The sequence below is a fragment of the Lipophrys pholis genome, assembly GCF_963383615.2.
Source record: "Lipophrys pholis genome assembly, chromosome: 6".
NCBI classification, from domain to species: Eukaryota; Metazoa; Chordata; class Actinopteri; order Blenniiformes; family Blenniidae; genus Lipophrys; species Lipophrys pholis.
Window position 1 is genome coordinate 17,130,517 of NC_137629.1, and position 24,117 is coordinate 17,154,633.

The 24,117-nt window shown below is 41.7% G+C and overlaps 1 protein-coding gene across 1 annotated transcript in view; it reads left to right on the top strand.

Annotated features, from left to right (window-relative positions):
• Positions 1-2,747: 2,747 nt before the first annotated feature.
• Positions 2,748-24,117, top strand: part of LOC308110569 (matrix-remodeling-associated protein 5) — a 34,232-nt gene continuing 12,862 nt past the window's right edge. The window contains exons 1-6 of the mRNA XM_080464949.1: positions 2,748-3,382; positions 13,818-13,943; positions 14,168-14,304; positions 20,290-20,419; positions 22,117-22,355; positions 22,548-22,699. Of these exons, the coding sequence (XP_080321075.1) occupies positions 13,857-13,943; positions 14,168-14,304; positions 20,290-20,419; positions 22,117-22,355; positions 22,548-22,699 (745 nt within the window). The 5' untranslated portion in view covers positions 2,748-3,382; positions 13,818-13,856. The remainder of the gene's footprint in view (positions 3,383-13,817; positions 13,944-14,167; positions 14,305-20,289; positions 20,420-22,116; positions 22,356-22,547; positions 22,700-24,117) is intronic.

Sequence of the window (24,117 nt, forward strand, 5' to 3'; positions counted from 1 at the left end):
GAAATTGCCGTATAATCTGGATGTTAGTGCTTCTTGAAAGAAACAGATTTATGAACTGTTGAAAACAAGCAGCGACAGAACAGCTGAGACAAACTGCCAGCAGGAAGGGAAGTTCGTATTTACTCAAGGCTGCTAATGTTAATGACTGGATCTGTGGGTGTTCATCCTGATGATTGAGAGGTACCAAGAGGTTGGTTATGATCAATGAAGAGCTCCTTCTTCTGTAAACACACATTCAGGGAAATAACTGAACTACTCTTCTTCTTTTGGACAATACTAATGCTAAAAGAACAAAGAGAGATGGATCAACCACGTTGAAGAGTCGACTGAAACTCCAGCAACTATATCACTGTTTTCATCAGTGATCACCATAAACCAGCTACATAAATAAAACGTGCGGCTCATATGGAGCGAGGCCCCGTTTACCCATTTAGCCACTGACAATGCAACTTTTTAAAAGCAGCTTCAAACTGGAACTTTTTGAAAACACTGTTACTGTGGAAATGGGGAAAATGCAACTTTTTGAAAACGCACCAACTTTGTCTCCACAAAAATTAAGAAAATGCATCTTTTCTGAAACGCTGCTAGTAAGTAAGTAAGTAAGTAGATTTTATTTCTATAGCGCTTTTCACAGACATGGAGTCACAAAGTGCTTCACAATAAAAGCTACTGTGCAGACGCATCATCTGCACACAATGTTGTGCCTGAACGAGTTCAGTGAACGCTCGTTCATGAACTCGTTCATATTTTAGGCGAACGTGAACTGAGCGTTCTGTATTTCTGTCTGATGAACGTCACTGTGAGCGGCGCTCATTCTGGCGTTTGTGAACGGCGCTCTCGTAGTTCAACGTTGTTTAAGAGGGTGCCAGATTTCTGAGCCTCCCAGTCGAAAACCCGGCTAAAGCTCACCGTAAACGGGACATATCATGTAGAAGGAAAACAGCCAATCTGGCAACAGCAGTCAATACGGAGTCGCACCGCCGCCTACGTCATCAAAATGCGAAGCATCGCGGCAAAAACAAATAGAAGACAGCAGAACTACCTTAGACTCTGCCTCCACGATTAATACTCCATCTTCGTATGGTTACCGTACTTTCCGGACGATAAGCCGCTATTTTTTTTTTTTTTAAACATTCTTTGAACCCTGCGGCGGACGGCTCGGCTTTTAAAGGGTTAAAGAGCTTCATGCTGCTGATATTTGGGTGATGCGTTCAGGTGCATACGAAATGTCTTTTTCTTTTTTTCCTTTTTAAATTTGGTGGGTGCAGTTTATATTCCGGAAAGCTCAATATTCCGGAAATCACGGTACTTAAAATAATTTTATGAAAAAGTCAGTGATGATCCAGGTGGGAAAAATCTTACTATTATGTCTAAACTTTGCCTGCTGGGTTTCAAGAAGCAACTCAACAACGTCAACATCAAACCTGAGACGTCACATTGAACCCGGCTGGCCTTTCAAGGTATGTGTGAGTAACTAAAAAATTCCTTCAGGGTTTTACTATTTTATGTTGTAATTTCTTTGTAGAACCTGCCTGGTATATTTTCCTTTGCACCTTAAGGACGACTGTCCATTTTGTTTTGATCAATTCCTCATTCAAAAAGACCATTCAAGCAGCATGTTTTTGAGAACATATTGTCGGGGTGGGGAGCTGCAGCTGCTACTAGTGTGGACTGAATGGGTGGCAACAATGGGGAAATGCCAGTATTCTGAGGGTAAGAGCTCAAAGCAACATATTGAAGAAAAAAAAAAAGAACTATGAACTAGTTCATTTTTGGACCTGTGAATTTAGAACTATGAACTGAAATAGTTCATTTTAAAATTTGTGAACTGAACTTTGAACTTTCCCAACACTGTCTGCACATGCTCAGTACTGTAGATGGACAACAATAACAATGGTGCCCTCCAGAGTTTAATGATTGCCAGCGCCCACTGGTGGCCTGGCATGCTAACTGCATTGTTTCGTTTCCATTTCGTATTTTAAAGTTGTTGTGTAAATGTGAAACTTTTCTGAAATGAAAACACAAAAACGATGCATTTTCACTTCAAAAGGTCAAACAGGGCAACCCCGATTCTGCACGGGGTGGATGTTTCTTGGAACAGAACAGTGAGGAAAACACAGTATATACACACCTTTTTACAAGCATAGGCTTGTAAACGACACTTTAACGGCCTTATATGGTTCTGAAGGTAAACTAAATAGAAGTAAAACAAGGGGTGGGGTCATTGACAAAAGGTGCTTTGTAACATTCGGGTCTATTCATGCAGACACATGAGCAGGTCGGAGACTTAAATGCTTCCAAATGCAGCGACGGGATCAAATCCATTACGTGCACAATACGTCTGAGGCGGCTGCACGCCACCAGTGACATCATCACCCGGGCCAGACTTTACATTTGGGGGAGATTAAATAAAAAACCTCTGTGTCACAGTGGCGTGGTGTTTCACCGGCGCAGCTATTATATATAGTATCATGGCTTAAGGAGCCATTGAAGAGTGAAAACCTCCCCGTCCTGTTTGATTCAGTGTGCGTTTCAGCAGCCATATCAAATGAAGAAAAGACAGTGGCTGCCAAGTTTTTGTGCAAAGTGCGTGTCAGTGAGCGTCGCTGCCGGCTGGATGTCTGTGGATGGATTAATACAACTGGCTAATATGTATTCGCACACTTTCTTAAGGCAGGGGAGGAAAGAGGAAGCAGGGGAGAGAGGGAGGGCAGGAGAGGTGGAAGCATGTGAAGAGAAAAACAGGCAGAGCGGGAGAATAGAGGAATAATATGACGCTCAGAGGAGTGACACGAAAGGAAAACAGAGAGAAAGGAAGATAGAGTGATAATGCTTCCAGCAGGAGTGTGTGCGTGAAGTGGAAGTGGTTAAAGAGAGAGAGGGAGAGGAGATGAATGGAGGAGGCGAGGGAAGGAGCGTAGGTGTGGAAGGGGATGCAGGAGCAGCATTCCTGACGGCGCAGTTAGAGAACAGGACGAGAACGAGGGGAAAGAAGTTAATCTGAAATCCAGATGCCTTTGGGACCAACAGAGGGTCAAACTAATCCACACACACACACACACACACACACACACACACACACACACACACACACACACACACACACACACACACACACACACACACACACACACACACACACACACACACACACACAGAGAGCGCGCTCCATCCCCTCACTCAGACCTCCGCAGCACTTCAGTGGCTTTACAAGGCGGCAAACAAACACCAACAGGACTTGGACTGGATACTTTCCTTTTCTTCTTTTGGACTTTTTACGTCTTTCTATTCTTGTAAAAAGTTTTCCACTGACCTGAAGGACTTTGTTTTCTCTCCGCTGCTCCAACTGTTTGCGCTTTCCCTCTTCTGGAGGAATTTCCAGGTGAGTCTCTTGTGGGTTTGTTTTTTTTTTTGTTTTTTTTTTGGTAATGAGAACTTGTTTAAATGCTCCCAGATGCAGTTGCTGAAAGTTGAGTTTTTGTTAGCTTTTCTGTGTAAAGAGAAAGACTTCAATTTGGATCATCTCGTGCAGTTTGTGTCCATTCACTGGGATTTAAGCGCTGCCAAAGGTGAAATATTTGAATTTATTCTTTATTCAATTGCTTGATTTTTGCCATATTTGCAAGCCGCGTTTCATTTGCCAGAATGACGTCGAGCTTTTAAATCTGATTTCATGCACTGTGTCTTGTGACATGTGATTCGCTTCACTGCAGTCCGTCTCCTAATTGATTTACATTGAAATTTTCATCTGAAAAAAAACCACCTTTTTTTTTTGTGGTCTTCCAAACAATGTGTCATACATGTCATTCATCCTCAGTATGATTGTGGTCAAGGACTTTGATATTTATCTGCTATACTGTGTGCAGAGAGATGTGGCTTCAAGCTGAAGGTTTATTTACTACAACCACGTAATCATTTTAGTGCCATTTTGTAGCCCTTGAGGCAAAAAAATGGTCAATATAAATACACCGTTTAGGATTTATTGGACACACGGGGCTTTGTTGTATTGAGTAAAGAGGGCCGGCTTTCATGTGTAATAAGCGAGAGGCAGAGGAAAAGCTTGCAGGGCTCTACAAAGGCTTTCAGATTATGCCGCTGCTTCAGCTCATGCCGTAACTCTTTGAATTACCACCAACTCTTGGAAGGAAAATCCAAAAGGAATCTGGCACTTCAAATAATTCAGGCGTTAATCAAAATCCTTTTTTTCCCCAGTTGTTTTCTTTTTTTTCTTTTTTTTTTTCAATTTAAGCTGTAAAACCTTTTTTTTAATTCATGGAAAAGAAGACAAATGTACATTCGTTGCATATTTTTAGCCGGCATTAGCGACACGGTTGACGCGGTTTACCCTCAGAGGTCCGATTGATACGCAATAGATTCAAATGTTACCAAGAACCAGATGTCTCTTTGGACGTGGCTGGGCTTAAAATAGTCATATGCAGCACATAAATATAGACTCAACATTTTATAGAAAGCCTGAAGTTGTTTGTGGGTCAGAAAGCAGTGGAGACGATGTCAGTGCCCGAGAGCCCCGCTCTGCACGTTAGCTGGAAAGTGATTTCTGAATGAGGATATATGGGCCGCACATGATCGTACAGACGTGCATGGAAAACATGTGGGAATCATATTGTGGACGTCTCTTGACATGTGTTATCTTGAACGCGGCAGCTGTGACTTGGCCGGCTAGCAGCATAATGTTTTTGACATAAAGACGCATTGGCAAGGGTCCCATCTTTCCAAGGAATGCACCAGGTTCTAAAGAGAGTTGGGTTTTGATAAAAGTTAAGTGACTGAAACTCACCAGGAGTTTGTTGACGAGGAACTAGCTAATGGTGCTACACGCTAACATACAAGCGTAGTTCAATTCAACGTGGTTGTTTTGGTTACATCGATGAATAAGGGTTCCGTTCACGATCGTGTTCCGTTACTGTTCTTGTGTTAGCCCTCGTCCTTCAATCCGACCATCACGGGAACAAACCAACTAACTAATCACACTTTATTATTCCCCTTAGGGAAATTCCTTTTTCTGCATTTTGCCTGTTTGTAGGATGTGGTGGGCAACCACATTGAGGTGTTCTGGGAAGGTTGGCGGGGGTCAAGGGTCGTGCTCAGGCACCCACAGTGGTCAACTGTCCACTGTGGGATTCAAACCAGCAAGCCTCTGATCTCTTGTCTGCTTCTATGGCCTCTGGACTGCCCCTATGATAAACTCCAGAAATCTGCAAAATTCATCCGTTTTTGTGTTGAGTTGGTATAAACAACTTCTTCCCCTCCCATAGAAAACTAAGGTCGTCTAACCAGTTACATTATTCCCTTCACCTTATACCTCTTCGTGAGTTCGTTGTAAATATCACAGTCGATCCCCAAAGGTAGCACCAAACTCTTGGTAGCAGTGGAGGAGAGGTTGGGGGAGTGGCTTTAGATCTGACAAGTTACCATTGTGGGTCCCTCAGCAAGGTCCTGGACCCACGAGATCCCACTAGTCCTCAAAATAGGACAGGTTAAAGGCGGAGAACTTTGCAGTGAGAGACTTGGGACTGGACGTTAGCAGGTTTTAATCCCCGATTGGGACCCTTGATCCATCAGTTTCCCAGGCGACGTGCTGTGGCGGCCCACGGCTCCTAGCTTGTATAGTTTAGGATAATGTGGTTCAATGAAGTGATCTTACTTCTTCTTGAGATGTAATGATTAGCACTCTTGCCTCAAAGCCAGTATATCCTTGGTTTGGGTCCGGGTCTTCACATATGGCGTTTGCATGTTCTCCCAGGGTGTCAGTGCAGCTTGGCTCTGGGTTTCCTTCCATGGTCTAAAAAAGGTCACGTGAACATTACCAGACCTCTCCAGAGTAGCTGAACCGACCACAACCTGCTGGAATCCTCTCCAGTCCTGTCTGAGTTAGATAAAGCAAGATAAAAGATCAGTTGTTTGTTGTTTTCTTGGAGCTGCTTCAGAGAATGATGTGACACAACTTTACAAAGTGATCTCAGCGCGGAGACATAATGTATGATAATATGCAGCCTAATCAAAGGAACAGCAGGAACTGATGAAGCCACTTGGATAAATGGCAAAACATCTTCCAAGAGAAGTGACCAAGTCCAGTTGACCTGATTCAATTTGTTTGTTTTGACAAGGGGAATGATTGTGAATTGAGGCGAAAGCTACAGAGAAATGGGATGAACGGAAAAGACCAAAAAAAAAAAAAAAAAAAAACACACAATGTGCCAGACAACATATGATGTTGGATGAAGAGAGCAAGATGGACAGTTCTGTGCTTTAAGCGCAGCACTTTATCTTTGTCAGGTCGAAGCCTCGGAGGAGTGCTACGTGATTTCAGAGTTCAGGGAAACCCTTTTCTCGTCTCTTCATCTGTTTTCTGTTGTCGCTACTTTTCAGACATATGAATATCCTTGACTCTACATCATTCTGTTGGCTTTTGAAGTCATTCTAACTTCTTCAGTGTGTTTACATTTCCCATATCGTTGCCGGTGAAGCCAAGTGAAGCTAGAATCCACGTGCGATTGCACGGCTCCCGACACTGGAGACGAACACCAAAGGGACGCCTTTATGGCACCGTAAAATCCAAGTAGCAGAAACGGCCTCAACAGGTTTAAATCTCACCTTACCAACATCATAAGTTTTATAATGATTCGGTATTGCTGCACAGCTGTATGTAACACCCAATAAACGGCACCAAGTGTCCTTCACGTGGACAATATGTGTCATTCATGGGGAGTCATGTCCAGCGTGTCCTGTGAGCGCAGTCTGAAGCCGGCTGTTAAAACATGATAACTGTCTGGTCTTGGCTGGGAGATGGAAAAGTCATTAGAGCCCAGAGGGCCAGAGTTCAAGCCAGAAAACGTTCCCTCCTGGAGAATCCTTTACCACAACAGTGACTGTTAAACAGCGCCTCAGCTTCGGTCCTGGACTTGACCTCCAAGCTCAGTTCTACCGAGACGAGATAGTTCCTGTCCACTTTATATCTATTGTACCCAATTGGAGAGGCCAGCCTATGATTTGCATAGAATCTGTAGTTACCATCAATGTTTCCATCCTCTGTCTTCAGATCAGAGGGTTCAAGCCCATTTCAGTTGTGACCACATGCACCCCAATTAGAACTTTACTGGGCCAAACCACTTAACATCTAGTTAATCATACTTTTTAAATTTCCTTGGGGAAAGTCCCTTTTCCACATTTACCCATCCTATTTCTAGGATGTAGTGGGCAGCCACATTACGACGCTCCGGGGAGCAGATGTGGGTCAAGGGTCTTGCTCAGGGACCCACAGTGGGATTTGAACTTGTAAACTTTGGCTATGAACTCGCAAATTTCTCATCCCAAGTTCACTTCTCTAGCCTGAAGGCCACCACTGCCCAAGATAAATGGCAGCATAATAATCTTTAATTCGTTTTTTTTCTTTTTTCTTTTTTTTTTTACATCTCCAAACGTTTTTCCTCTGTTTCACTGAAAATAGATACAATTACATGCTTTAGTTTAAATGGGATTAAATACAGAAAATGAAGGCTGCTTTCAATATTGTTCCACCATCAACAATAAGTCCTGGTGTAAATACAGTGAAATATTAAAAGAAAATCAAACCCTAAATTTGTTGCATTTTGTAGCCTTGTGTATGCGTATAACTACATATATAACTACATATATACCACAGAAGCTCTCATTACATGATCAGCCCAGGTATTTGTGTTATTTTACGTACCACTAAAACTGAACTCCTCAGCATGTGAATCAGAAGTTGCAGTTACTTTCATCTAAAAGTTACTTTATAATTCTGTAAGGTTATCTTCTTTTTTTGGTACAGCCATGTGTTAGATTATGATGACAGGGATCAGAATCACATCACCACTTAGATATAAGATCTTAACTTTACTCAAGGGAATCAAACGTTTCAATTCAGTCTGTGAACTGAAGATCAAAAATCCTATAACTTTTGGAGTTGTGGATATTTGAATGATGGAACATTGTTTTCTACAGTTTAATTTCTCGCAGGTCTTGTTCAAATAGAGTTGAAACTGCTTTTCTGAGAAACAATCTAGTATAGAAGTGTCATTATCTTTAATAGCCAAACAAAACATGTTTACTTTCCTAATAGTTATTTGATTTAATTATTTTAACAACATATAATAGCACACATCCTGTTTTGAAGACACATAATGACTTAGCTCAGTGATCTGACCGTAATAAAAGAGTATTTAACGTGGCTCCAATTTGATCTGTATTGGTTGTCGGTTTCATCCTTAGTAATCTGATGTACTGTTTTGGTAAACCTAAAAAGGGATGTGTAGCTTTGAACTGAATTAATTTAAAGTAATTGAAATGAATCTAAGCTAATTTAATCAGAATGCACGCATTGGACTATTTTCACTGCGAAAAGCATTCAATTTGTTAAATATTTAAAGAATTATTGTAATTAATATTTGATTCAGATATGGTTCTTTTTCCTTCCTTGCGTGGCGATCAGCAACAACTATTTCAAGCGCCAGAAAGAAAACAGACAGAGGCTGCATGTGTCCCGCGGTCCCATACCTGCTATAATTTGAACTATTGAAAATGTTCCTACTATCTTATTTTACCAAAGTCATGACGCCCTACTTGGCGTGCTATCAATCATCAGCACATTTCTGTTTCCAAAATGCAAAGATGGTGAACATAAATGAGCATCACACCTGGTAGACATTAGCGTTTCAGCATGCCAACACTCACATTGAGCTTTAATGAGGTCAAATCCGAACTTTTTCCCCATTTAAATTACAGCCGTTAAAATAAAAAAATAAAATCTGCTATTTTAGCCAAGCCAACAAGCCAAGAGGCTTCTCTTCTACTGAGGAGGGGTTAGTCTTGAGAAAAGAGTTGTCTTTGGTATCAAGACGGCTCCATTTGCTAAACTCCTCACCGGTTTTGACTTCTTACAATGTGCAGATATTGTTTCTGTGGGAAACTACCGACTTCATTCGATCCAAACTGTCACCGCTAAAGCAGCGAGTCTGACCCAGCTCCTGGAGGCTAATGTGTTTGTCAGATCAGGAAGGAGAGAGGGAGAGAGAGAGAGAGGGAGAGGGAGAGAGAGAGGGAGAGAGAGAGAGAGAGAAGGATTATAAAACCGTTACTGGAATGATAATAACATCCATGATCTGAGCAGGTCACATTTTTAACTTTCTTCTCTCCACACATGTAAACAAATACTTCATCCCGCCCCAAAAACTCAAAACTAATCTTAACTTTACACAAATCATATCCTTAAAGCCTTTCACTTGAGGTGATAAACGTTGGTTGCTAAGCTAACTGCAATGAAATCCGATTTAAGAGACGTATTAAAAATAAAAGAGGGTCTCACGCAACGTGGAAAAGATTTACTCACTTGATTCTGGTTTGTCTGTATGAGTGATGTGTGGAGAAAGCATCACAAAGTTATGGTGAAAGCTATAGAAATGTTCTATTTATAACAAAACTATCAAATGTTTTATCCTGATTTTTTAATGGTTAAACAGATTTTGTGGCTTCTAATTAAATTCAGTTGGGAGAAACTACACACACACACACACACACACACACACACACACACACACACACACCTACCTGTTAAGTAACTTAACATCTCTGAGAGAGAAAAACACCAAAGTGCCAAACTGGCCGCCAAAGGCCTCAGCCATGTTGGTGCTTCTGGTTCGACCGGTGATGGATGCTCCGGTGTTTGTGAGTCGTGTGCGATACATTAACGGTGGTTGAATGTAATTGGCCTGGAACACTGATATTTAAAACCAACACAGTCATTACCAAACCACCTGGCGCTGCAGCAAAACCACATCTTATACATTAACCAGTTGTTTTCCACTCAGCTGTCTGCAATTCTGAGTGACGGACACGTTAATCCAGGGTGTGTGTTTGTGTACATATACACACAATTACGCTTGATAAAGGAGGATTTTCACTCCAGTCCCTGAAGAGGAAGGTGTAGCGAAGACAGGCAGGATTTAAACAAGTGTTCAAACCTCTCCGACATGTTTTTATCCACCTTCAGGGCAAATAGTTTGCTTTTGGTGGAGCTGCTGTCAGCTTATTAAATCATGAATATTTGTCTCACTACTCTCCACCAATGCGATCTCTCTGTCTCACTTTCTAATGCTGCCTTTCTGAATTTCTGGATGAGCTTGTGACTGCACCAGCATGGGCTTGTTTGAAATGAATATGAAGCATTTATTAAATGCGTCGTGATAATTTATCTCCTTCACCGTGTTCCTGTTGAATCTAAACTGAGACGGCGTCTCTTCGTGTCCCAATAGAATTCTCTGGTTTCCAAATTGAAATGTAAGAAAACGGCTCAGGAGCCGAACAGTCGTAATCAAACTGAGTGAAAACGCATCGTTTTTGAAATGTTATTTCGATAAAAAGTGCCGCGTTTACGCTGCAACATTTTGATGTCCATTTGCAGGGGAAATGGGAGAAACACTGAAAACAATGGAGTTTTTAACGCTGGGCCGCGGGTTGACGCTGCTGTTGTTTGCTTTTGTATTGAAACCAGACCAACGTGTGCAGAGAACAACACGCTGTCGTTATTTCGAGCGTCTCTCAGCTGTCGCCGTTTCCCTAAAGTTGTGTTCTTAGCGGCTCCAAGCAACGTTACGGTGTAAACGGACGTCCAGAACACTTTCAAAGTTTTTCTCAGTCACTTGAAAATGTTGTGTAAATGGAAGCCTCGATCTCATTGGGTTCTCGAGTGGGTCAGACCAGTTAAATAGATAAAAAAGTATAAAAGCATGTCGTTGCCAACACCTTCAAACATTTCTCTTGATGTCAGAGTGAAGAGGTGCATTATTAAAAGACGTCTACTATATATACATGTACATAGATACATACTTTCCTAACTGTAAAGTTGATATTTATGAGGAACGTTGAGTGAGATTTCAACAAGGTGTCACTTTTTAACGACGCCTCCTTCTGAAAAAAAGGGTGAATAATTCCCCTGAGATGCATTTGTATCTGTGGAAAGAGTTGAAATCCTCTCCATCTTTGTGATTCCCTTCTGGCCAAAGTTGGCAAACGGCTGAAAACTTTTCAGCGAAAATAATTCCTGCAGCTGGTGCGCTCCTGTTTTCTTAAGCCGGTGCAGCTTTCGCAGTCTTTACGGGGAAGGGTTCAGAATGGATGAGGAAAACGCACAGAACAAGTGCATGTGAGATCAGTCGTAAACGCGTGAGACCGCGCAGCCAATCAGATGTGTGTATTTCAGGCGTGAAACTTTGAGACACAGAGATGAGGGTTAACCTTGTAAGTGAAGAGAGTGGGACAAACGAGAAAGATAGCCGGGTGAGACTGTGAAAGATGAGAGGAAAAGAGGGGTGGGACGGAGACAGTCGAGGACAAACAGGGATCATATTGCGCTCTCCAAAGAAATAAAAAAGTGACGGTGAAAACAGAGCAGTTTACGTAGAATGTCTGTTCATTCTTCCCACTGGCAGCACTAAACCTGTGAGTCTCATTGGCTCAGAAATTGTTACATAACATAACATAACATAACGTAACAATCATTTAAAATAATTATTATGAAACAAAATATAAAGGTGTTGAACAATATTATTATTTTGTACCGACCATAACTTTTTTCTATCTTACAGCATTTGCAGCAATCTTTTATTCACCTTAATAAAGCTATTATGACAATGTTGACAATTATAAATACCCAATTAAAATGTGTCTGATATTGAAGTATTTTAGTTTCACTGTTGTAAGCTGTTGAGCAATTCTACTCAAATAATCATGATTCCATTCTGTGTGTGTTCTCGCTGGCAGCCGGCGGTTCCACGAGCCGCACAAGGTGCTCTTAGTTTTCACTGAGCACCTGTAGAACTCTGTGCCGGTGTTATGTGTTAAAGTCTGATTGAAACTGGGCAATCCTCACTAAACAAATGAGAAACAGCCGTCATTTTTTGTGAGGAGAAAAAACTAAAAAGAAGTGAATGTTTCCATGGTGATGTTTCGGCCTTGCAAAGTCATCCTGCCGGCCGAAGCGGTGAGCCGCTTTTCGCCCCTTTGCCGCATGTTTGACACCTTCGCGTAAATACGTAAAAACATCTTGATAAGACCCAGGTGAAGTAAGCGCCAACTCTTCTCAACAAATGCAAACTCTTGTAATACATACGCCCGGACTCTTTAGATCAGACCAGACCGTTTGAAATCCTCGAGGAATCTTTCGATTCAACGCTGAATCTTTAAAACACGCCTGGACTCTTTAGAACAAGACAGACCGCTTCAACCTGACACAGACTCTATGATCTCGTCCGACTCTTCCACTCTTTCTCATGCTTTATGGCAGATTCAGACCTGCCTGCGTGTTTGGTGTCGTCTTGCTCCTTGCTCGCCGTGGAGTTCCGCAGAAAGCCTGGCAACAGCAAAGTTACAATGAGATCTCGCAGGGTTGTGCTTCTTTACGTCCAGGTGTGCCATACCCACAGATAACTCACACATTTGCTCTCATACTCAAATTTGCTTGACCTCAAGAAAAGACATTTGAGCCCCGATTGGCAGAAAGTATAGCTTCCAATCTCCTTCAATCTGAGCCAACAGTTCTTTACTATCGGATACAGATCTGTTCCATTGACGTTCTCTGATAGAATATCAAGATAAGAAGAAAATTAGAACACTCTACTGATGCTGATGTTTCTATTCTATGTTTCCAGCCATCCATTGTTGATAATTGAGGTACTATGACTATTTTAGAAGTTGTATTGTAGCATTGGAATGTCAAGGAATGTTGCGCTCTGGTTTTTTTGGGTTTTTTTACAGTCCAGTTATGTTCTCTACATAACGTTTCAGTTCATTCCTGTAAGTATTAACATGTGATTCTATGAAAACTTGATGTCGGACAATAGGCAATACCTTCCACAGTTGTTACCATTCTTATCCAGTTTGTCAGAGTTTTAGCCAAACTGTTTCTGTGCCAGAGCCTTTGGGTTCCCAAGTCTTCATCCACTGCATGCACCGAACTGCATTTGAAAGCAAATATCTGTTTTTAAACATCCAGAATAAAGTAACTTGGTCAGGGTGCTCCATGTTCAAATAGCAACAAATGAAAGTGATGCAGGAAAGCAAGACACCCCTCCATTTTTTTTTCTACATTTGTTGCCAGGAACAAGTAGCCAAAGTTTTAGGTTCCAGTTCCTCATGGAAGACGATGCTCACTGACGGTCATATTCCACAGGTGGAGGACATTTTTAGGTCAGAATCGGAAGTTTAGTTTTTTCATTCAAAATGCAATTTTACAAAATACATATTGTGTAATACACACATTAACAATAGTTTTAACATGAAATTGTATTCATAACAATTTATCTTAACAGCTGTGCTCAATAAGCCTTGAATTATAGTCGAACAACATAGTACAACTTAACAGATACGACAGTTACATTTCATTTAAACTTTCAACAACACAATTCCTGGTGGATTGTGTTGGAACAAGTTTTTCTGTGTCCTTCAACAATTTGAAGAACAAGTTGTCATTCCCTCTGACTTTCCGTCTCTCTGTTGCATATCTCCAATTTTTCTGAAGCAGGAAGGCAGTCATCAAGATCATCTGGCAGATACCACAGGTGCCTCTGAAGCACCTGTTTTACAGCGCTAATGATATCAGACTCAATCAGCCCAAATCTTTAAACTTCTCCCAAATGCTTAACTTGGTAAGGGGTGTCTTGAACTGAGCCTGTAAGTTGGGTTTTTTGGACCACCCTAATCCTGGTTGATGCAAGGAGATATAAAGGTGGTCATTTCCTAAGACTTGTTCATTTCTTCATTTGTTGTTGAACTTGTTGCAGGTGTGTTGATGGCGTGAACGACCAGAGAGCCATCCAGTCATGGCGCTGTGGTGGTGCACCAACATCCTCTGCAGGGTGGCTGCAGCGTGGTTCCCCCTGCTCTTCTCGTCGCTCCTATGGCAAATGGTAAATCTGCACAACCCCTTGCACAAGTCCAGTAGAGATATGCCCTTGATTAAACCATTGCATGTGTAGCTCGATTGAGAAAGTACCCGGTTTTGAGTCATTGGTTGACGATTGCATGGTGGTATATTATCTTAACTTCTCTACCGATACCTTCATAATGCTATCCCGTCTCACCCGTTCCTCCCATGCTACCATCTGCTCCTTTCTCTTCACGCCGCCTGCAGATTGCCCCTGTTCACTCTGTGCCGTCCTGCCCGCGGAGCTGCAGCTGTCCGGGGGTTAAAGAGGTCCACTGTACGTTCAGACACCTCTCCGCCATACCGAACACCTTTCCTAAAGACACGGAGAGGCTCAACCTGGGGTAAGGAAGTGAATCAACACACATGTGAACAGAAGGGTTTTCACCCACGTCGGTCCGAGGGGAGGAAAACCAAACACCCAACAGGAAGTGGTGGAGAACGTGCCGTCGGAGGAATGTTTTCTTTAGCGAACAAATGATCAATTCTGCCTCGCACACTGAACTGCTGAGGCGTGGGCTTTTCGGCTGGCTGGGGTTGCATGGTGATTATACCTTATAGTCTGTCTGTTTTCCTCCGGGGGCATTGCTCTCAAAAGGTGGGGTCATGGAAACATATCACAACTTGACATCCCATCGTTTTACGTCAAACTGCCACAAGACCTAAATAAACCTAGTTTTGTTTACGAGAGTGTCATCATCGAGGTACTCTCCAGGTGCCCTTCTTTGTGGGTCAGCCCAGCATCTGCTTTACGCCCAGAAGATAAAGGCTTAGCACGAGCATGTGGCACAAAAATACCTCAGGAGGGAATAAATCTCCAAATCACTTCCATGTGGAGCTTTGTGTTTAGAATGGAGCTGCCCTCCTGAATAGCGGAGGAAGGGGGCGATGATCTGCAAACTTCTGAAAATGAGTGTGTTAATTGAGCAAATAGTTCATTCAGAAAAGTTACTTTACAAGGGAATACAACGTGCTCAGTTACTTACAAAATAAACTAAAACTTTATTTTGTCTAATGCCATTGAGTTCTGCTCAACTTACATGAGTTTGTTAGAGGTGGTTGCTCTTTATTTATGCCAAGGAGCAGCAATTAAACAGCTGAACTACCAACTGACAGAGACCAGCGGCCAGCTCTTATAAAAGCTGCGAATACTAACCACGGGTACTGTGGATTATGTCACTCAGAGTGGGTTGTATTCCATATTACGACTGAGGCACCGTTCACACAACATTTTCAAGTGAGAACAGAAAATGTTAAATGCATTTCAGGTTGGTCATGCACACATGCACCAGTAGATGGACAATGAGAACAATGTTATGGCTCCCAGTTTATATCCTCCTGGGACTTGGTTGTTTTATAAATAAGAATCCCCGCAATAGCAATAAAACTTCATCATCTGTCCACATGAATGTCCGTCTACTCCCATTATTAATGTTTAAAGCGTGTTAGTCTCTGCACACATCTGTTTGTGCTTTCCTTATGAAAACAATCAACAGCACCCACTAGTGGCCCTCCATGCTTTCTGCTGTTTCTGTGGAAACGCAATTCACTTTCAAGACGTTGCCATGTAAACATGAAATTTTTCTGAAAAAGCAAAAACGATGCGTTTTGACTTGAAATGTTGTCGTGTACACAGGGTCTGAGGCATTTGGGAATTATCAAGGTAAAAAGGAGTTTAGTGAAGTAGTAACTATTAGGACAACAGCTTTGGATAGTGCTAACGGAACATGTTTCACATTGCTGTCAAGGCTCTGCAATCTATATGTTTCAGATAATATAACACCTCTGTCAATTTGTGAGTTAATGTGAGCCATCCACAAGGAAGGAGATTATGGATTACATCAGGCACAATAAATAATCGGCGTATCCTGTGCAAACACTCGACAATTTACATAAATGTCCTTTGGAAAACAATGAAAAACAAACATTTTGTGATGAACATCCTCACGGTCAAACTACTCAGAACAAGAGGGTTTCCTGTTTGTACGATGGGTGATTTTGTGGGGAAAGACTTCCAGATGTGTTATTACATAGTAAGAGTCGCTCTCTGGCTATTCAGCGATTTATGTACTGTATGACGTGATAAAGCATTATGTTGTGAAGGATCTGGTCAGAAAAGGTGCGATACGTTGCCAAGCTGTGGTCCGCAGGAGGCAAACTGTCTCCATATGTGCTCCTGTTCTGCTCCTATCACTGCGCCCCAGATACACCAAAACAAGAATGTACATGATTTACATTGGCTGTGCAAAGGCAAAACAAAATGAGAGATAGATCATAAAGAAACAGGTACCCTTATAAATGGAGAATCGGGAAAGTACCACGAAAGAAAAAAACACGAATGGAAAATACCAAAGAGATTTTCACATAAAAGCAGATGTAAATAAACCAGTTCACTGATAACTACCTTTAGCTGATCATTCAGCAGCAGCTCTAATAAGATTTAGCTGAAGTATTTCTGAGACTTTCCTGAGAAATTCATAGGAACCTGAATTTTAATGTTTTAATTCAACAAAGTCACTGGTACATTTTGAGTCTTTTCCTGGGACACTAGCATATCACGGATATGAACAATATTCCCGGTCAATGGCACATGCCACGAGTTTCAGCCTCTTTCTATCCATCTGCTTTTGCTCCTCCTTGTTCCCGTAAAGCTTTGACCCACCCTCTGAACTGGTTGTTATATATGTGCTGTTGTAGATATGTTAGTAGACCAAGGAGAGCAGGACAATCCCTCAGTGCGCCGCTTGCCCAAGGTCTTCCCCAAGGTCCAGCTCTCGGCCCCCTCCTCTTCATACCTTACTTGTTGGCCTGGTTGGTCACATCGTCCATTCGGAGCTGACAAATTTTTGAAAACAATGTGTCCATTTTCCTCTTACTTCACAATTATTTGGACAACTGGCTTGGACTATCACATAAAATCTCAATAAAACACATTTATATTTGGGGATGTTATGTGAGAACATGTGGAAAGGTTCAATGGGTATGAATACTTTTGCAATCCACTGTATCTGTCTGTTTGTTGTCCTTTGTATCATCTGATCGGTATGTCGGGCGCTGAAAGGAATTTTCCCAGGTGTACTGAGAGAAGGAGGTGAATAGACATGTCATTGACTGCCTTCTCTCATTTGCCCTTGTGAAATTTGGCAGAGGTTTTCCTCGATGAGACTGATTTAAAAACAGTATACATATTAAGCGGGCCTTTTCTCGTGTGCCAAATGACTTTCCTGCAGCGTGCCAACTGTAGCACCCGTGCCTGAGGTTGCCAATCCCTGCTGCAGAGGTTGTCATGTACAGGATCGCACCTCCTGGCTGTGCAGTTCAGACGTGCTGCTCCGCAGTTTTGTGGAGAAATCTCTTGATTGCAGCAGTTGGTGCTTTGAACAGTATTTTGAACGCTGCAGTGTAATTTAAACTTTCTATTTCATGCTTCATCCAAAAGACCTCACTGCAGAGAAATGCGTCCCATTGCTTTGTAGTGTGTGTGTGTGTGTGTGTGTGTGTGTGTGTGTGTGTGTGTGGCAGATGCAATGCACGTCCCAATGAGAACAAAGAGAATGTCTTTAGGACGCTTCTTCACATGAGGAGACTTTTGGAAAAGGACCAAACCTTTAGAGTGAGAACACGCTCGAGCTTTCTAAACAATAGACCACCCTGACAACTGGAGTGCAGACCGGGGAGACTCTGCGTCCAATGCGAAGCGTTCGGTGCCGGTTCAAACCAGACATGTTTGGGTCGCTCACTGACAGTTTGAAGTCTGTGTCACTTTGGTTTACGTTCAAGAATGTTTGAAACCAAAAGAGACGTTTTGATAAATGCAGATGTGCATCATCTTTCAGAGGGTGGCAGGGAAAATGATGCAGATGACCTACTGAAGTGAAAACAACTGCGAGCTGAAGGAATTATGGCTGTGACGAGATAATTGTTGATGTTTTATGACAAGTGGTTCATCGCGCATGGAAGTTTTTTAACATGGGGACAGTGGAGCTTACAGGGTTTAGCTGGTTGGGATGAAAAATGGAAAACAGAACGTGCGAATCAGAGAACATTAAAGGGGAGTCAAATAACTTTTAATGAGCAAGCATTGACAGATATGAGGACTGTCACATCGGGAATGCATTACAATGCAAGTTTGAGTTTCCTTGTAGCTGTAAAAATCTGGACTTACAAATTAAAGAGGGATAAATTTACATCAGGGGTGTCAAACTCACTTTATTTCAAGAGCCACATACTGTTTAGTTTCATCTGGAGTAGGTCAAACGAGTAAATGACAGCATGATAATGTTTAAATAACCACAACTTCAATTGTTTTCTGTTTGTTTGTACTTTGACAATTGCATTTCAATAACCTGAAAAAGTGGAGTTTATTAAGAAAGATTTGCATTATTTAAACTGGCACCATTTTAAATTGTGCTTTCTGATGCAAAATACAGTGAAATGTCAAAAAAACCATGTCCTGTATTTTCTCTTTATGTTTTGTGACAAAAAACCAAAGCAACACATGATAAGACTTTGTCCTCATTCAGCTCTACGGATCTGGAGAAAGGTCAGAAATCTTCTCCAGCAGTGATCACAGTGATTCCTGCAGCAGCCAGCGCGTACGTTATTATAAAGTCACCGTTGAAGTATGCTAATGGTACTTCACTAGTGATACAAGCGATATGTGTTCTTTTATGTAAACAGTGCGACGTCCAGTAAATAAAGCAGAATCAGCAGTTTAAACAAAACAACAAAACATGTTTATGACTTTAATTTTTACACTTTGATCCTTAGAAAATTGATTTTGGCCTCCACACCTAATCCTGACAAAACACTCAGGGTCGGTTTACTTCCAAGTGAAAACAACAAATATTTGTTGTGTTTTGGGTGTTCGTTTACATGACAACGGTGCTCAGAGCCACGGAAAAAACAACTTTTTTAAAAAGCTCAAGAGCCGTCCCCATGAAAACGTGGGAAAACTGAGTTTTCACTTGAAACGTTGCTGTGGAAACGAGGCCTGAGACTCATTCCCATTCACCTTTTAAAATGACCAATCAATTCAACAACGGAGCTTAAACCATCTTGTGATCATCTGCCTTCAACTCTCATGCTACATGTCTTCAACACCAAGAGGTGATTTAAGGTTCAATGCCATGGATTCCCTGCTGTTTTTGTTTTTGCTTTACATTTTAAGTACAACTGTTAACGACTGTTGAGATTCATAGATAGTAAATAGTATGTCCGTATGTGACGGCAGGTTAGAGTTCCAGAGTGTTACAGAGAGAACATGCAAGAGAACATACCGAGGAAATCCACACGTGTAATGAGAACCTGCAAACTGCATGATGACATTAGTAATGTACCCATAGACCAGAGGGCCACCCACTACGCATTGTGTGGATAATAATCATACTCCAACCTTCATTGTGTTTGATGCTGCTACTAAGCGATCATGTAAGTCTGATTGCATGGAGCTCAAAGGTTCCTCCATATGACAGTTGAGTCTTTAAGTCTTTCAGCCTCCGACTGAAGTCCACCGGAGGAATGCTTCAGCTTTCGTTAAGGTCTAAGAGGAAAGCAGGAACTCTGCCAGGGTTCAAAGTTCACTTCCCAACGGGGGAAACCGACACTAAAAGTGAGCACATCGGGGGACTGAAAGACACTCTGGATGAAAGTGGCCACTCAATGATATATTGTGAGTTGGCTGTTTTATGGACAGCGATGGAAAAGCTGCAGACTCCAGACTCTCCCATGTGTGTTGGGCTGAGGAGGGGTGCAGTCGCACTGTGGGAATCGCACGCATGCCCCGATGTCTGCGTTTTTACAACTCCAGGATGCACCGAGGAAAAGGAGACTGTCAGATACTGCTACAGCGATTCCCGCCGTTGGAAGGTCTGACGCATTCTGAAATCTGTCAAGCATCGTCCGCTCTTGCCAGCAGATAGTGTGATTTGTGGCGGTGAATAATCTCTGGCTCCTACTCTTCTATAGTGCACTTGGCATCACGATCAACCCTTAAGAACAATGCATGTCGTCATGTGAAGACTTTCTGGAAGGTTTCCAAAGAATTCTTTATGACGAGTTTGACAAGAGGGTGACAGAAATATAAGACACTCTTTCTCTACACATGCTTCTTGTAGAATTCAGAACCTTTTGTTTGATCTTGCACATGGAAAACCTTTGTGTTGGATTCAATCTGAATGTCAAAGGTCTTCTGAGGTCATGCCTTCTGGCATTTTACCTACAATCTCAGCATCGGGGGTTTTTTCGCGATCCTTCTCCTTCCTCACTGTGACCCTTTGTTGTCTTGTCGTCGCAGTAATGGAGTCTGTTTATTTTCTTTCTCCCAACAGCTATAACAGCCTGACGGAGGTGGAGGGGTCAGAGTTCAGGTCACTGCGGCAACTGGAAATGCTCATGCTGCATGGCAACGACATTAGCACAGTACATGCCGGGGCATTTTACAGCTTGAGGTCACTACAGGTAGGGTTCGCCTGTCATTGGTAGCCTGGCACGCTAACTTTAGCGCTGAAGCCTGTAGGCTCAAGGAGTGTCTTCCATACAGCCTGGATATTGTGTACGTACATTTACAATGGATGCTGGATATACAGCTCGTGTCCGCAACTTTTATGACCAGTTTCTAACTAACAAATATGTCTGGAGCTGCTGAACATGATTTTCAAAATAAATATCTTGGAAGACATTTTGTCATTTTCCTTTAAGCGTCTCTCCGAGACAAATGAGAATCTGCATAGATATACATTTTTATACTATTAAGTTTTTGCCACATTTACCTAAACTCTAGTTTGAATTACATTTATGACATTTAAAAGTACAATCAAGAACCATGGCCATCTTCGGCCCTCTTTACGGGACAACTTTTTCAGGTGGAAACGTAAAACTTTTGTTGTGTTTGGGGGTCTGTTTACATGACAATACTGCTCGGAACTACAAGTACAGCTTTTTGAGAGTGGAAGTCAAGGTGGAACTTTTCGAAAACACTCCGAATCGGTCTCCGTGTAAGCGGGGGGAAACGCAATTTTTTTTTTTTAAATGCTGCTACTGTGCATGACTCCCGGTCCGTATCATTTCAGCTATTTTAGAAATAAAAATTTTTGCGTTTTAGGAGTTTCACCATTATCTTTTGTTGTTTGGTGACACGTTAGAATGTCATGCTTATTTATTTCTTTAATTTGCATGCTACAGAGCAATTTTTCCAATTAAGAGTTAAAAATTTTTTAGATGAAAATATTGATTTAAATATGATTTAGTGACTGCTACATGGAACCACCAGAGATGTGGATTATAGATCCCTCTCTTCGTGTCTTAGAATTAAATGCATTGACGGGGTACTTAACGTTGAAAATCCACTAAAGATGATCTCAACCATGAACTTAATCACTGAAATTGTTTCTCGACCATCATTAAGAATTCCTGAGTCCTCTAATTGACTTCGGTCTGTATTTTCTTACATTTCAGTCCGGCAGCTTCAATAAATCCAAGTTACAAGAACAGAAATTGAAGACCAAGTAATTAAAAACTCAGAGTAACGGCTGTGGCGCGTCTGATTCCTTTCAAGCTCTCTAAAGTGTTTGCATCTGTGCCTTTCTACAGATCTGCCTGCAACGATTTGGAAAATAAAATAAACTTGATTTGGCCACAAGTGGAGAGAAAGCTTCACTGCCAAGATTGGGTTTTTATTACACCCTGTAAGTCAGATAAACTTCTACCCCCAAAGTATGATAATCAGTTTCTTCCATGAGCAATGAAAGTCATTAGTGTGAGAGATTTATACCGGCAATGAACACTAATGAAGGTAGTCGAGGCCAGAATGTAAACTTTATACACATTAAGAGCCAAATCCAACTCCCAGAACCTAAGTTGCATTTAACTTAGTGATTAACTGCACCGTGTTGGCTTGGCTAATAATCCCATGGGTCATGTTGGAGTCCAGATGGGTTCAATCACAACCTAATGTAACATTTTCTACACAATAAAGACCCGTGCCAAATTCCCAGAATTAAAAACAAGACACTACAGCTATTATATTACTTATTGTGATTACTCTTAAGCTGCAGCATCACTATAGGCCAATCACATATCCAGATTGTGCTTGTAATCGGTTGAAACAGTATTAATGTGGAGTGAATCTTAGCATATTACTAATGTCTCCGTTGCAGATCCTGAAGCTGAGCTACAACAAGTTAACAACGGTGAATCCAGGTCTGTTCGAGGGTCTTGTCAGTTTGATCCGCCTCCACCTGGACCACAACCTCATCGAGTTTATAGAGCCGTACTCCTTTTCTGGCCTGACCTCTCTGAAACTCCTGCAGCTGGAGGGAAACGTCCTCAAAGAGATCCACCCGCATACATTCATAACAGTGTCTCTGCTGGGAAGCTTTTGGACGTCTGGACTCAAGTAAGAAAGACAAACAAGAGACGTTTGGTTTCAGATGAGTTCTGGTCAATGGAAACACACACAAATCACACTGATTGCCTCTACAGTGCATTTCTCACAGTTCTTGAAGCACTAACATTTTTTCAAAGGGAAATCACACTTTTTCAATCGAGACACTCAAATCAAGTAAATAATGTGTTGTGTTTGTCTCAGACACTTACACCTCTCAGATAACCTTCTGGAGCAGCTTCCTGCAGCAGCGCTGAAGACAGCTCCCAGACTGGAGCTCCTCTCTCTACACGGAAACCCCTGGACCTGCGACTGTCAACTCCACTGGCTCGTGAAGTGGAGCTCAGCACACGATGGTAAAAGGGCATTCTGGGATAACAATTACTGGTGTCAATCTCAATCTGAAGCCAATTTTCATGAAACCTTCTGGTGCAAAATACACTTAAATGTCCAGAAACCTTCTGCTACAGCTGCTGCATTATGCATGTTTTTTCCAAATCTGCCCTGACAGCATGACTTTGAGGCTACTGTTAGTTTTCTATTTTTCATGGCAGCATCACTGATATCTCAGCTCAGGTCGCAGTGTTGTGTTGTGTCTGCTACTCTTAAACAACTTGTTTAAAAGAACCAATTTGCATGGTGGTTTGGCAGCCAGATTTGAAACTCTTGGGGGGCGGTTTTAGACCCCAGACCTTACGTTTGACATCTTAAGAATTGAATAGAATAGAATAGGCACGTTCTTGTTAAACAGAACATACGGTGTCATTTTAAATCAAACTCCTGAGTTAGAGTAAAACCAGGATTACTTAAGTGGAAGAACTTATAATATATCTGTTTGTCAAAACTGTGTATTTCTGGGCTTCAAACAACGATCTTTGACTGGAAGCAGAATGTAGTGCCAGATGAAAATAGTCCACCTCTCCCATCAGGCATCTGCACACCATATGGAGTCGACCCACAGGACATCCTCTGTACACACTTTGTAAAACTGACCGAAAACTTACCTTTTTCTTTCCCTTTGCTCTCCCGTTCTGCTTTTCACAACACGTGCACTTTTTTTCTCATCTGTCACTGCTTAGTTGCAGTTTCTCAAAACATCTGTAAGCAGCGCCACATGCCAGCTGTCTGTATGAGCAGCATATCTGACAGTGCTTCACTGCTTTCGTAGCCTACTTCCTCCATAAATAAAGGTTTGTGAGTGTTGTGTTCAAGCTTGTTTAAACCTCTGATTAACTTATTTCCAGGAGGTGAAAATGTGTGCAACTGAGATACCACTGTGTGCTATAAAGCAGGGGTGTCGAACATAAGGCTCATGGGCCAAAAACCGGCAAAGAGGCTCTAATTCTGCCAAACCATTAAGCAAATTGTACAAATTTCAAAGAAAACATTGATTTTATAACACATTTCTTAAGATTAGAGGACAAAAACACAACACTGAAACCCACTGAGATATCGATGCTATTGAAGCTATCCACCTCATCGCTAGCAAAGTAGCATTAGCCTCTGAGCCATGAGTTTGTAAAAACATGCATCAAGCAACAGCTATAGGAGAAGGTCTTTGGACATTTCACTGTATTTTGAACCAGAAGGTTTCATTAAAATTGGCTTTATTTTGATATTGTAGTCATTTTCAATAGTAATTGTTTAGTTTTGTGAAAATATAAAAATTTTCATCACGTATACCCTACACCACAACAAACAAAATTTTGTAAATGTAAAGGTTATTATGGCATTATAACGGTGTGAACCACTCCAGAGGAAATTGGGCTGCATG